The sequence below is a fragment of the Astyanax mexicanus genome, chromosome 19 (assembly GCF_023375975.1).
Source record: "Astyanax mexicanus isolate ESR-SI-001 chromosome 19, AstMex3_surface, whole genome shotgun sequence".
Lineage (NCBI taxonomy): Eukaryota > Metazoa > Chordata > Actinopteri > Characiformes > Acestrorhamphidae > Astyanax > Astyanax mexicanus.
The window spans coordinates 28555593-28570208 of record NC_064426.1 but is presented as its reverse complement, the minus strand read 5'-3'; the positions used below and the strand labels follow the sequence as shown (position 1 = coordinate 28570208).

The window sequence follows — 14616 nt, the reverse complement described above, 5'->3', positions numbered from 1 at the left end:
ATCCCTTTAGTTAAAAACTCGTCAAATTGTTCACAAACATCACTTTACATAAATGCAATTATATTACTTTTGGTACAGTGTGTGCAAAAGTTTTAGGCACCTGTGGGAATTTCAGTAAAGAGAAAGCTTCTTATGTGTGAAGTAAGTGTTTATTAGCTCAGTAAAACACATTAAAGCATTACAATAAATACAAACAGCAATGTTACAGAGCTTTTACAGCCCTGTTTTCACAGGATTAAAACATCTTCTAATCTCTTCTCCTCATCTCATCTGAGTTTAATAGAGTTGGTTCTAGTTCTCATCATATCAACACCTGTTTTGGTAAATTGGTAAATGTGGTAAATCAGGTGAGCTGCTGACGGAACTGAACATAATATACACATGCTGGCTGAGGGCATGCAGGAGAAATCTGGAATCTCTACACTTTGTTCTTCATCTTTGCTCACAGGAAACATACTTAAAAATAGTTAAAAATGAGAATTCTTTGTTATGTTTTACTGTATTCATGTTTATTCACATCTGTTCAAGTCATATGTGGTGCTTTTTTTAGGTAAAAACACTCGTATTGCTGAGATAAATGGATTATTGGATTAATGGATTAATTTGCTTTGGTGCCTAAAACTTTTGCCCAGTACTGTATATCAGTGTACAATGTAAAAAATAGACGTAAAACATGGATTTGAATGATATCACTAAAAACTAAAACAAGGCCGATTTTAATTTTTTATTTATTTTTTAAAATGAGTGTGAATAATGCACATAATCATTGTTATATAGAATTGAGTAAATCAAGTGACTTGTACTAACCATGTTCACAGAGTAATTGTTAGCTTATTGAAGTATTTTGGACTCATGTACACTGTATAAACCCTAATAAGCTAAGTCTACTTTTTTACTTTTTTTTTTAGGTTATCGGTTGCCTCAAATGAATTATGCTTTAAAACTTTTTTTTATTTTTAGTTAATTTTAGTACTGTGTGGAGTTCACATAAATGAGCTATAGAGAGAACAGAGTATTGAGAGCACAGCTAATAGAGAGTTACTATAGCAGCTCAGAAAAATGATGCTTGTCCTTACAGCCAACAACACAGATGTTTTCATAAAATATGATCTACAAGTTCACCTAAGGTAGCCTGGGGGGAATCACGTTTCAGAAACTGGGGGACACAACCAGTATGCAAAACGATTTTGCAAGAAACCAATGGAAAAGAAGCTGTTAATGGCAACAGACTAAACTCGATTATAATAAAAGTTGGTTTAACTCAAAGATCTCCATTTGGATGTATATAATAGTTGTGCCAACTCAATAAAATGAAGTGTGTCTGCCTTAACATACATGCATTACACCTTAATGCAACTTAAATTCACTGTTTTTACAGCAGCAGCTCCAGCAAATCAAGTTGAGCTAACTCATTTTTTAACTATTAAAGTAAAATAAATAGGCTGTAGTTCTAAAAACGTCCTATCAAACAGCATCAATGTATTAAATTTGAGGAAAAAAAAATTACACTAACTCAAATTAAACACCTAAAACAAACAATTTTTAAAGAGCAGCTATCATTTTTGAGTTAGTTTGACTTCATCAGCATAAGTGATGCCAAGTTTCTGAAATATTTAAGTTTTGGTAACTTAATTAGTTCAGTAAGAAATGCAGTTAGGTTTTACAATCGTAACTGATTAGAATGTAATAGGTTCCAATTTAAACACCATTTAGTTAACATTTAGTTAAATGGTAGTATACTGTGTTTTTACAACAGATAAACAACACAATGAGTATTGCTGCTGTTCAATAGCTGTCCAAAGACCCTTGCAGCAGCGAGTGCTGGTCTTTTGTCTGTATTGATAGATCTGGTCTGAAATGCTCTTCTGCATAATGGGTCTTTCCTCAACAAGAGAAGGAATCAGACCTTTCTGCTGTGGTCCATTTCCATTTCCCTTTCTAAGCAGGCTCCTTTGTGAATGGACCAGGCCTATCAGAAACAGCAATGATATACAAATGTGTCTACGATAGAGAAAGCTCAGAGCGAATGCTGAATTGCTCCATTATTCTGAGCTTGCTGGACTGAAGTCATTGGTTTTGGGAGGCTCACTAAACAGATGTGGGCGACTCTGGACTGAAGACTAAGGGAGCCGTCAGCCGGCCCCTCCCAGAAGGGGGACAATTAATTGACTTTTAAAACAACTTCTTTTCTCCCGGCTGCACACTTCTACTTGGCTGAGCAGGATTCACAAATTGCTGTCTTAGGCTTTTTTATGGCGACTAAATAGCTGCCAATGAAAGTGTAAATGACCCCGGAGTGAATGCACGCCCCACAATAGCACCACCGCCGCAAGTCTCCGGCCAACATAATGATCATTGTCATCACGGCTGTTACCCAGGAGGCTCTGGGGCCCATGAATGTAGAAGGGTGAATTGAGGGAAGGAAAAGAGAGAGTGGCTCTCTCTGCTATTGGCCTGTGATTGCTTTCTGCAGTGGAGATTAGTGGAGATCAGTTTCACAAAGTTAATCCTTGGTTTCAACGACAGCCCTGTTCTTCAGTTTAAACCGTTCAACTGAACATATGACGGTGTATGTGTGTAGACACGGGGCTTGTTTTTATAACCACTGTTATAAAACGAACAAAGAGATTGACTCTTGGATAAAGTCAGAGAGGCCTTTCAAATAATTTAACTAATATTGAACATTGTGACCATTTTGAGGAAAATTACAGCTCTGAAAAAAAAATAAAGACACCACTTCATTGTTGTTTTATTCTATAAACTACAGACAACATTTTTCCCAAATTCTAAATAAAACTATTGTCATTTAGAGCATTTATTTGCAGAAAATGAGAAATGGCTGAAATAACAAAAAAGACGCAGAGCTTCCAGACCTTAAAAAATGCAAAGAAAACTAGTTTATATTCGTAAAGTTTTAAGAGTTAAGAAATCAATATTTGTTGGAATAATCCTGGTTTTTAATCACAGTTTTCATGCATCTTGGCATGTTCTCCTCCACCAGTCTTACACACTGCTTTTGGATAACTTTATGCCTTATACTCCTGGTGCAAAAATCCATGCATTTCAGCTTGGTTTGATGGCTTGCGATCATCTTCCTCTTGATTATATTGCAGAGGTTTTCAAATTGGTAAAATCAAAGAAACTTATTATTTTTAAGTAGTCTTTTGTTTTTTTTTTCCAGATTTTGATTGATCCACAATCAATGGCTTATATACATTGATATGAAAAAGTTTGGGCACCTCTGGTAAATGTCATGATTTTCCTATATAAATGATTGGTTGTTCGGATCAGCAATTTCATTTAAATACTGTAGACACACACAGTGATATTTGAGAAGTGAAATGGGAGGAGTTTATAGGATTCACGGAAAGAACGTTTCGGCCCTTAGGCCTTCCTCAGCGTCGAAACGTTCGTGTTTTATCTGTGAGTCAAATAAATATACCGGACATTATGCGAGTGTTGTCTGATGAAACTGGCTCTCATCAGGAACACTGGAGCACAGGATAAGGTTATCACCAGAGTTACCAGCCTCAGAAACCACAAGTTAACAGCACCTCATTTGGTTTGTTTAACACTTTTAAGTTGCTCTATGATTTTTTATGTGTTCCTTCATAGTCTGGATGGCTATGAAGGAAAGAAATGTACTTAAAATAAACTTAAAATAGACCTTTGTGAGAGAATCTGCATGCACCAGTCAGCGTGATGATGTCAGCGGATGATCACTTCATTTAGTTCTCACATACATTCACCCGCTATTGTGGATTCCAGCCCGAGGCACTTCGCCCCAGCCCCAGCCCCATCTGGCAGACTTCCCACATCGGAGGCAGTGGTTTTACTGGGGGGAACGGGCCGGGGATCTCAGGGGAGCGCCGCGCCCCCGGCCCGGAAGGCCGGCGGGAGTTCTCCCAGCAGGCCGGGTAATTGGTTTAAAGTACCGCCTGCCAGGCTTTCCCATGTGGGCCACTGCTGTGCCGCCTCACAATATGGAACAGCATGATACCCAACTCTCGCTCCACACATCAGCCAGAGCCGCACAAAAGCCAAATCTGATATTGCCTTCCTCTCCTAAAGCTGAAAAATGCCTCCTTTCTCCTCCCGCCTCGCTTCTGTAATTGAGTTTTGGTAGAAGAATTTTATTCTTCCAATTCATAAGGAAATGAGGAGCGGAATTCACCCGTAAACATGCGGCAAAATGATTGTCAGCCTCATTGGATACACCTGGCTCAGTCTTCAGCGCAGGGCTTCAGATCTCATGCTATTTTACTAACCACGTTTAATCCCTCAGAATAACGGCGACTGAATTCATCCTTTCTGCTTAATCTCCTTTATCTTACTAGTTCAGACTCTGGTGATCAAACCCTGCCAAAAAACACACAAAACAACACTCCAGCTTTAAAACCTTTTAACTCCACACAATGAGGACAAAGAGCAGAAGATGAATTGTGTAATATGTGGCTCTTTGTTCCTCTGAATTAGCCTACAGACTCAATTACACCACTTTATATATGTATATATGCATATTGTGTGTTTGTGTTTGGCATTGTAGGAGTCAAAGAATAGATTGTATAATGGTGTATGCTATCTTTTGAAAAAAAAAAATGGTAAAATTAGATTTATAGGGTTTATTTAAAATTTCTAAAATTCTCAAAATACGCTGTATTCTGCACAAATTTCAAAGCATCTTCACCTTTCAAACCCCAAATTGTTGGATTTACAAATAAATAGAAAGTGTATAGAAAATACCTAAATCTGTGTAGAGGATTCATAAACTTTAAAGAAATTAAAAAAAAAAAAAAACTGAATAATTACATTATTGTTCAGAGTCAGAGCATAAAAATCAAATAAAGGTATTTTAGTAATTACATAAAAATAGTTGTGTACATTTTCACACAGAATATCATTCTCGTCATTTTATATATGTTTTTAATATTTCAGAAAAAACTAATTAATAGATCATATTCCATAAACAAAAGTATAGAATACAATATATATATATATATATATATATATATATATATATATATATATATATATATATATATATATATATATAAATATAATATATGATATACATATATACTAAATCATGAAAACAGCTAAACTGAGATCCAATACCCAACCCCATACTACTGTCTATTTAACAAATAATATCCCTCTATTTGTGGGCACACACACACACACACACTTTCCAACACCTACAAAAATACATATCAATGAAACACTTGGTATTATTTAGAAATGTATTGTTTTTTTATTTCCTCCATCAATTATTTATTATTACTACTTATTTCTTTATTCATTTTCCTTCTCTCCCATTAGTTACATAAATAAACAGAAGTGCTCCCGGTTCTCACTGAAGAACCCAGTGTTCCCAGTGTTTTCCTCTGCAAACAAAGGTTCCTGGTTCTGGTGGAAACACTGCGAATGGTTCAAAATCAGGTTTGCGATTCCACATCGGTGGAAAAGCGCCAACAAATTTTAATCTTAAATTTGATTTTTTATTTTTTATCCCCTAAGAAAAAAGAGGAAATGCTGCCTAAGTTGCAATATTTAAACTTTCTCTTCTTATCAATTCTTCACTATTTCCGTTTGATTTTGTTGTTTTTACCCTTTCTTTTATTATCTCTCTTTTTTTTTCTTCCTCATGTTTGCTTATTTCCCTGTCCTTCCTCGATGAACAACTAATAAAAAAATAAAGGCTTACAAATAGTCCTCAGAAGAGGGGTGGTGGTGGTGGTCCAAAAAAATTATGAGAAGAAAAGTTAAAATTGTGAAAAATATTCAAGTAATTAAAGTAATATTTGAGTATTACATGGAACGATGTATTCTCTACTTGAGTATTCCAGAAACATGTACTTGTATATAGTTGTAAGAGAAAAAAAAAACATTGCATTTTAAGCCCTGGAAAGGAATCGCGACAATCAGATGAACTTCTTTACATTTTATTTATCAGTTTTGACGTCATAATACGCAGGAATAGTTAGCAACATGACATTATATAACATTTCACGACAAAATAGGTTTTATTACAAGACATATTTAATATTGATCAGAGGGAGAAAATAAATATTGAATCGTGCAGGACAACTGTATACCTTGCGTAATTAATGCAAAATTAAGAACTTTTTTCTGGTGGTTTAACTGACTATGACTGAAGAAAATCGAGGCTACATGTGTGTGCGTCTTAATGCTGGAAAAATAGCTCAACATATACAAATCAGTAGTAGTAGTATGCTGTGTTAACATAGATAAACAATGATGTAACAGTGTATTTATATCTACTTATATTTTCTTGTTTCTCCTCCAAAATCCTTACACTGAATGTTCAGTATCTTCACATGTACATGCACTGCCACTATGATTGTGGGATAATCACTGGTTCGAATCCCTGTCATGCAGCTTGTCATCAGCTGCCAGAACCCTGAGAGAGCACAATTGGTCTTGCTCTCTCTGGGTTGGTAGATGGCGCTCTTTCCCCTCATCACTCCTAGGGCGATGTCGATCACCACAAGGCTGCGTCTGTGAGCTGATGTATCGGAACCGAGTCGCTGCACTTTCCTTCTGGTGCACTGTGATGCTAATCGGTAATGCTGCATCAGCAGCAGTTTGAAAAGAGGCGGTGGCTGACTTCACATGTATCGGAGGAGGCATGTGCTAGTCTTCACGCTCCTTGTGTTGTGGCATCACTTGTGATGGGGGATATACAGCTGACTAGCAGCTAAATAGGTGGGACAATTGGCCTAGCTAAATTGGACGAAAATAGAACAAAATGACACACATTGCTGACACAGTTTTAGAAAAGTATTGCCAATAGATTAGGACTCTCTGGAGCAGATAACCACGAACCTACTGGCACCTAATGCCTGTGCCAGGAATTTGATGTGTTTAATTTAACTGTGTTCTCTGGAATGATGGAGCTCCTTCCAATAATTTTTATTTTATTATTTGGGATGAATTGGGAAGCTGGAGATGATGAGGTGGGATGATGATCATCCAACATCCCCACCTCAATAATGCTCTTGACATTGAATGCAATCAAATCATCACAGCAATGCTAGAACACTTCCCTGGGCAGTAGAGTCCGTTACTCCAATAAAAGCAGGGTAATCTCTTTTTTTAATGTACTAGATTTCAGAATAAAAATGAATGAGCAGGTGTGCCAGTACTTTCATCTGTATTTTCAGTAAACTATCTAAAACTTTGGACAGTGTTGAATGTATTATTTCCACAGGACCCGCATCTTCCGATCGCCAAGAAGAAGTCTAGAAAGCATGAAAGAGAAAGAGTTAAATGAAGGCCTGTCTGTCTGTCTGAGATCTTCTGTATTTAATATCAGAAATATAAAACAAATAGATATGCATTTCCTAAAGAACATACCAGTACTTTTTTAAAGCAAAAAGTAATAATTACAATGTTATTACAATGCTATTACCACTGTCATAATTAATATTGTGTTAATTCATTGTTATTCTGTTCATGATAATACATTGTTACAACAATGTTGTTGTTATTCCCATGTTTATATCATTTGGCATATTGCAATTGTATTATTTTATGTTATTACAATAGTATTACTATATTATTTTGGGGTATTCATTACAATGTTATTACTATTATGTTACTACCCTGTTGTCACTAATATGTTATGAAAATGTTATTACTATGCTATTGCTATTGTGTTTTGTTACCATGTTATGACAATGCCAATACAATTATGATATTACAAGAGGTGGAGGCTGTAATAATACAGGTGTATAAAGAGGGATAGAGAGAAAGGAAGGCTGAACATAAACATAGTAAGAGCTGGTTAAAGCTGGTTTAAACCCGATACTGAGGAACCGTGGCTAATTATTAGTCTATGAAAAAGTTCTACTGTTTTACTAATTTCATCTACAATGCCTAAAATGACATTTACCCGACATACGAAACATAGTTTCGACATGAAGTGCAAGGACAGTAATAAGATTAACAAACTAAATGAATGTTTTTTTTCTGGTTACACAGTACCATTCAGAAGTTTGGCACACCTTCACATTTTCACATTTAAGGTTTTTCTTTATTTTATTTTTTTTCAAGATTGTAGATTGATGTGAAATACATGAAAACAATTAAGGAACACATATGGGATTACAGTAAAAAAACTGTAAAAAAGTCTTTGTCCTCCACAATCCCCTGCTCTAAACCTAATCTCCTCTGAGATGGTGATCTCAACTGATCTCAACTGAAATAGTGATTTGAGGTGATTTGGGATGAGCTTCATAACATGAAGGAAAAACAGCAATTATTGTTCAGCACCTCCAGGAACTCCTTCCTTCAAGACGCTTTGGACTCTACCCCATGAACAATGAGATTAAAGTACCAAGAGTGTGCAGATCTGTTCTCAAAGATAAATGTGCTACTTAGAAGAATCTAAGGTATAAACATATTCTGGTTTATTTAACACTTTAATAATTCCAGCATATGTCCCTGAAAGACTTACCGTACTATTGCAACTGCAATCAGTGATCCAGTGATGGGCCCAACCCAATAGACCCAATGGTAAGTCCAGTAGCCGGTCATCAGAGCCGGCCCCATTGCTCTAGCAGGGTTCATACATGTGCCAGATATATCACCCCTACAACCAGAGCAGGCAACAGAGAAATTAATATATATTTTTTAAGTTTATAGGGAACACATTACAGAAGGATAATATTACCACCCACAGTGGACAGCGCAGTACAGTGGATGGTAATGATCATGACTGGCGGTGTCTGGCTACAATTGTCCATGCGAACAGATAAGCAACTCTGTGTAGAAATCAATCACATCCACGTTCAATTCAGAAGATCCCACACACCTTTTCCTCAGGTAATAAAAGAAAAAACCCACAATAGTCACAGAAATAAATTGAAATTGTCAATAAGTAATAATAAATGAAAAATTGTAACTTTTTGCCAAGGTACATCAGCTCTATGTATACAGACGAACAAATAAAGCATATCAAGAAAAGAACACTACTATATCTCTACTGTGAAACATGGTGGAGGATCTGTTATGTTCTAGGCTGCTTTACTGCTGCATTTGGCACAGGGTGTCTTAAATCTGTGCAGAGTACAATGAATCTCAAGACTATCAAGGGACTCTAGAAAAAAATGTGCTGCCCAGTGTCAGAAAGCTTGGTCTCAGTCGCAGGTTATGGTTCTTGTAACAGGATAATGACCCAAAACACACAGCTAAAAACATGAAAGAATAGCAGAAACAGAGGAAAACTTTGGACTATTCTGAAGCATACCTGTCAAACTATCGTATTTTAAACTATTTTAACTTGTGGAGTCAATAAACAGTGATAATGGAACCAAAATACCTGCTGGTGCTGGAGGTGTAGTAGTCTTATTGACAAATACAGGAATCATTTGATTGCAGTGTTTGCCACAAAAGGTTGCACAACAATATATTAAGTTAGAGGTACCATCATTCCTGTCCAGGCCCAGGACATGGTTAAAAAGCAATGGTCCAGTGGTCTAAAGCGCTGCCACTATGAGCGGGAGGTCGCAGGTACAAACCCCCAAAATTGGCCCTGCTCCCTCCGGGTGGGTAGATGGCGCTCTCTCCCCACATCACTCCTAGGGTGATGTCTGCAGCACAGGGCGTCTGTGGGCTGATGTATCAAAACCAAGTCGTGTTTTCCTCCAAGCACGCTGGCTGCTCGGCAATGCTGCATCAGCAGCAGCTCGAAAAGAAGCGGTGGCTAACTTCACATTTATCGGAGGAGGCATATGTTAGTCTTTACCCTCCTGGTGTGTTGGGGCATTACTAGTAATAGGGGTCCTAATAAGTGGGTTGGGTAATTGGCCATGTAAATTAGGGAGAAAATGCTTTTACTTTTGTCAGATTCAAGTCACTTCTGTGACCATTGTGGGTTTTTTTTTATTAATCGAGGCAAACCAACTATTTTGTCCACATGTGTATATGGCATTTTTTAGCTTCCATGGGACATGTCAAAAGTCATGGGACACCTTACTAGCCCAATGTGGCATGTGTTTACTCTACACTCGACTCACCCTGCCAGCACGCAAATGATGACAGCGCTGCCAACCAGAAAAGGAATTAGTGGGCTTTTGCTTTGGCCATTAACAGCCCCCAACAGCACCACCATGGTGACCATCCCAGTCATAGAAATCTCCAGAAACAGCACCTGCAGCAGCTGCTCATCCGACTGCAGGATTGTGAAGGCTGCTCCGTGAGCTTTGGCATAGTTTTCATTGGATGTCATCAGCTGCAAACAGACCATAAAAACCAGGTGTCAATCAAATGTTAGACGATCAGCTGGGGCTGTGTGTGTTTTTTTTTTTACAAGCCCATTCATTCACTGTTTACAGGCTCCTTCACGCCTGCATCTGCTGCACTCTGCTCTTTTACTGCAGTGTTAGGTGCTTTAACTGCTGTATTGACACTGCTGTATTGACACAACACGCTGGTTGTGAGTGTGAACTCACTGCAGTCATATAAGCCTGTAAAACTCTCACTTTTGCCATAGCAGCACCAATCAAGCCCCCGGTGAGCTGACAGGCCAAGTACGGCACGATCAGGAACAGGTCGATTCCTCCGCACAGGTAGATGGCGATGGTGAACGGGGGGTTGAAATGGGAACCGCTGTGTGTAAAGAGAAAAATACATTGTTAAAGTAAGAAAGCATATTTGCTTTGCTGTTTTAAACCACAATACATTAGTTAAGTCAAGTCTAGTAGCTTTTATTTTCAAAAAATCTGAGTACAGGTACAAAGTGCAATGAAATTACATTCCTTCAAAACCAACGCAGCGCCACATGGAACAAAAATACAATATAGACAACTTAAGGTGCAAATGTGCAAAATAGAACAATAAAACTACAATAAATACAGTAAATACAGCAGAGAATAGACACTTTAACAGACAGGAAAGAGCAGTAAGACACCAAGATAAACAATAATAATAATAATAATAATAATAACAATAATAATAATAATAATAATAATAATAATAATTTTATTAATGTAACGCTTTTCAAGATTCTCAGGCGGACGTTGCTGCAGTGCTGTTAGCCAATCAGAGGTGATATATTTATTTGCATGTATGAATATTCATGAGCAAATGCCGAAATCCTGTCTTTCTTCAGAGACCACTAATTCAGTGAACTGAAGCAGGACTAAACAGAAACACCGGAGCACTTTTTTCACAATAAACAGCTCGCATGGCATTCATTCATACTAGAGACCACAACTAGACATTTTAAAATGAATTTAAAAATGATAGAATGAGACTTTTAAAAACAATAATACAAAAAAAAGAATATAGAAGGCTACATACAAATGACAAATACACTAAACATACAAAGAAAACAAAAAACACAAATTTGAACTATAAACAAAAACATTTCAACATTATAAATTAAAAGCAGTATATACCTACAGTACATAGGATATTTGTGCTGATGCATCATTTTCTTTTGCACAAAAATTATATTGCACATTAGAATCTATTAAATCAGGTAAACACACAATTTATATTTTATATATCATGTATTATCTAGTATAGTGTATTTTGGCGCTGTCCAATGAAAAAACATGTATCTCCAAAACAGCTACTTTATGGGAGAAAGATCAAATATTCTTAAATTCTTAATTCAATAGAAGTCAATGTAGTAAGAGTTTATTTCAGGTGATTCTGGAGAATTTCTATTGGTCCGTTCATCAATAAATTTTGACACAGTGTAAGGGACAGTTTGCGTGTTTAAATGTATGTAGTAAATAAGGAATCGACAAAAATGGTGATGGAAATATTAGGTTTACTCTTATTATTATTATTATTATTATTATTATTATTATTATTATTATTATGTTTTGCCAACATTGCATACATGTAACAAACAATGTAGAGTACTGGCACTGAAAGCAAGTACATTTCATTTCAGGCCTGTCACGATAACGGAATTGAATAATTGTTTAATGATGGTGTTTACTTAGCAAGGAGAGCCCATTATCGTGAACGAGCTGATGTGTCACATGTATAAAAAGATATATTTCATTAATTTAGGATATGCACTTTTTATTATTCCAGTTCTAATGCTGAAATATATTTAATATCTAAATATTTTCACATTGCAATTATTTTTGGATCAATTCTGCAGCCCAGCAAACATTGTAAGAACATTTTAAGAATGTTAAGAAATGTTTTAAGAAGAATTTAAAAAGTTGCAGGAACTTTTTGAAAGCTTGTAACATAATAATGGTTTGCAATGTTTTTTTTTTCTCAAATAACGTTCACAGCTAGATGTATATACTAACATTATGAAAATGTTAAAATTAACACTGACACTGAAGTGATGTTGCCCCTTAAACACTTACAGGTGAACGTTCTTGATCTTGATCTGCTATATCTTTTATGCTAACATATTTCTAGCACTGAATATCAGTGACTATGTCGATTTTTATTTTTTCTTACCTTATCTCTGCCAGGCATGCGATCAGCACAGCCACTGCCAGCCCGTGTACCAGAGCGGGCTGCAGCCTGCCAGCCGCCTCCACGTTCTCAATCACCGACACGCAGCCAATAAACACGAACAGAGTGGTACCAATGATCTCAGCTATACAGGGCTGGAAGATTCTCTCAAACTTTTTAAAAACTCTCACAGGTTCTTCCCTGTGTTCCTCCATCAACGGCTCCATGTTGTCCATCTCTATCTTTTCTTCTGCCATTGTTCCAGTTCCAGCTGCAGCAGGATTCTGAGGGACTACAGGTGAGAAACATGTCGTCATGACCTGAGATCAAGGCTGGGCTCCTGTTAATCATTTGAAACTTGACAGCTCTGAGATAAGCATAAAAAATGACACTCCTGGCCTTTGTGGTTCATTCAGGGTGTGGAGGACCTCCCTAAATATGTCGCAGAGAATCAGGTGTTTGCATTGTTATATTTTAGAGTTAGCACATTTAATATTTAAGAAACATTGTTTCTTTAGAATGCCAACCCATATATGGATAGTATATTTCAATGGAAGTCAATACACCCAAAATAAATCAACCGACAGAAATGGTGGGCAGTCATGCCAGATTATCATTTAGTGACTCAGAATGGCAGCATGTCATCCTCAGTCAGCTTTACATGATGCTAAAAGCTCCTGCAACCAGTGGCCCTTTACCTTTTCTGAACATAGAATGGAACATTTTTCCAACAGGACAATGCTCTTCCACATTCTTGAAAAAAACGGATGCATGCCCATCTGCATCACCAGAAAATCACCAGAAAGATTCTATCTGAATTGATTCAATATCAACAGTCAACAAATATCAACAATATTGGAGCTGCATGCAATGGATTATTGTGGTAACACCCTTAGGAACCTCTACAACTTCGTGCTGAGATGTCTGGCACACTCTAAAAATCAGAGGTATGTTATAAGTACTTTTTTGTACTCAAAGGTACACTCTTCATAATTGTATAATATTGGTCTTTACAGGGTCCGATTTAAGTACAGATTTGTACCATTTAACCAGCCAAAAGGTACATTCAGTATTCAGTTGTACTAATAAACAATATATATTTTAATTGCACATTTTTTATTTGAAAGTCAAATCAAATCAAAGCAAATTTATTTGTATAGCGCTTTTTACAACTGGTGTTGTCACAAAGCAGCTTTACAGAAACATGATCACAGGACAAAGAATCAGGCAAAACATTAAATATAGAAAATGCACAACACAGAACCCCCAGTGAGTGCGGAGGCAAGGAAAAACTCCCTCAGAGCTGCAGGAGGAGGAAGAAACCTTGGGAGGACCAAGACTCACATTTAAGGGGGGACCATCCTACCACTGGTCAAATGCCTTTTAAATTAATTTTAAAAAGTCTTTATACATCCACATAGGTTTTATATATTCAGGAGTATAGCAGCGCCACTAATGGAAGCAGTTAGAGTTTATGTAAGCTTGGATGTAATCTGTAGTGGAGAGTAAGATGGATGATGCGCAGCTGATCTGTGGTGGGTGATGGAGAAGAGCTGACTTTAGAAACTTCCATCAGTCTCGCCGGACAGGAGACATGAGAGCCTGAGGGTTCAACATCCATCTGTATCGAGTCAGTAATTCAGAGGAAGGCAGAGAGATGGAATTAGTTTTGACTGGATTTATTTAAAACAGAGAATATACAATATTATCAGAGTGTGGCTAATGACTCCGGCAGATCTGAATAAAACAGCCTAACTAAAAGCAGAGAGCCAGAAGGTAACATAGACACGAAGGCTCCCTGAAACACCGGCACCCAAGCCAGACAATTTTGGATCATCATCAAGTTCTTGACACATATTTAGCTGATGATAATGTTTATAATCTTTACAATCTTTACTGCTACAAAAAACATGGGTACCAAAAAGGACTTTCACTGGAAGGTACTTTTTTGTACCTAAATATAGAGTACAGTCCCAGCGACAAGCTTTATCCTCTTTTAAGTACAAATCTGTACTCTTTTTTCTTAGTGTGCATGTTGCATCATTACACACTACTTCTAAATGCGTAGCTCAGTAAATACACCCAAGAGTTGGCAGCACAGTGGCTTACATTACATTACATTACATTACATTTGGCAGACGCTTTTGTCCAAAGCGACTT

General features: G+C 37.0%; 1 protein-coding gene across 1 annotated transcript; it reads right to left on the bottom strand.

Moving 5' to 3' along the window:
* Window positions 1–5926: 5926 nt before the first annotated feature.
* On the bottom strand, window positions 5927–12749 carry aqp8b (aquaporin 8b). The gene is made up of 5 exons (XM_022677643.2): window positions 12460–12749; window positions 10506–10632; window positions 10041–10255; window positions 8480–8614; window positions 5927–7262 (listed from the first exon to the last, which is right to left on the bottom strand). Exons 1-5 carry the CDS (start codon window positions 12711–12713, stop codon window positions 7220–7222), a joined length of 774 nt encoding a protein of 257 aa, XP_022533364.2. The 5' UTR covers window positions 12714–12749; the 3' UTR covers window positions 5927–7219.
* Window positions 12750–14616: the final 1867 nt, after the last annotated feature.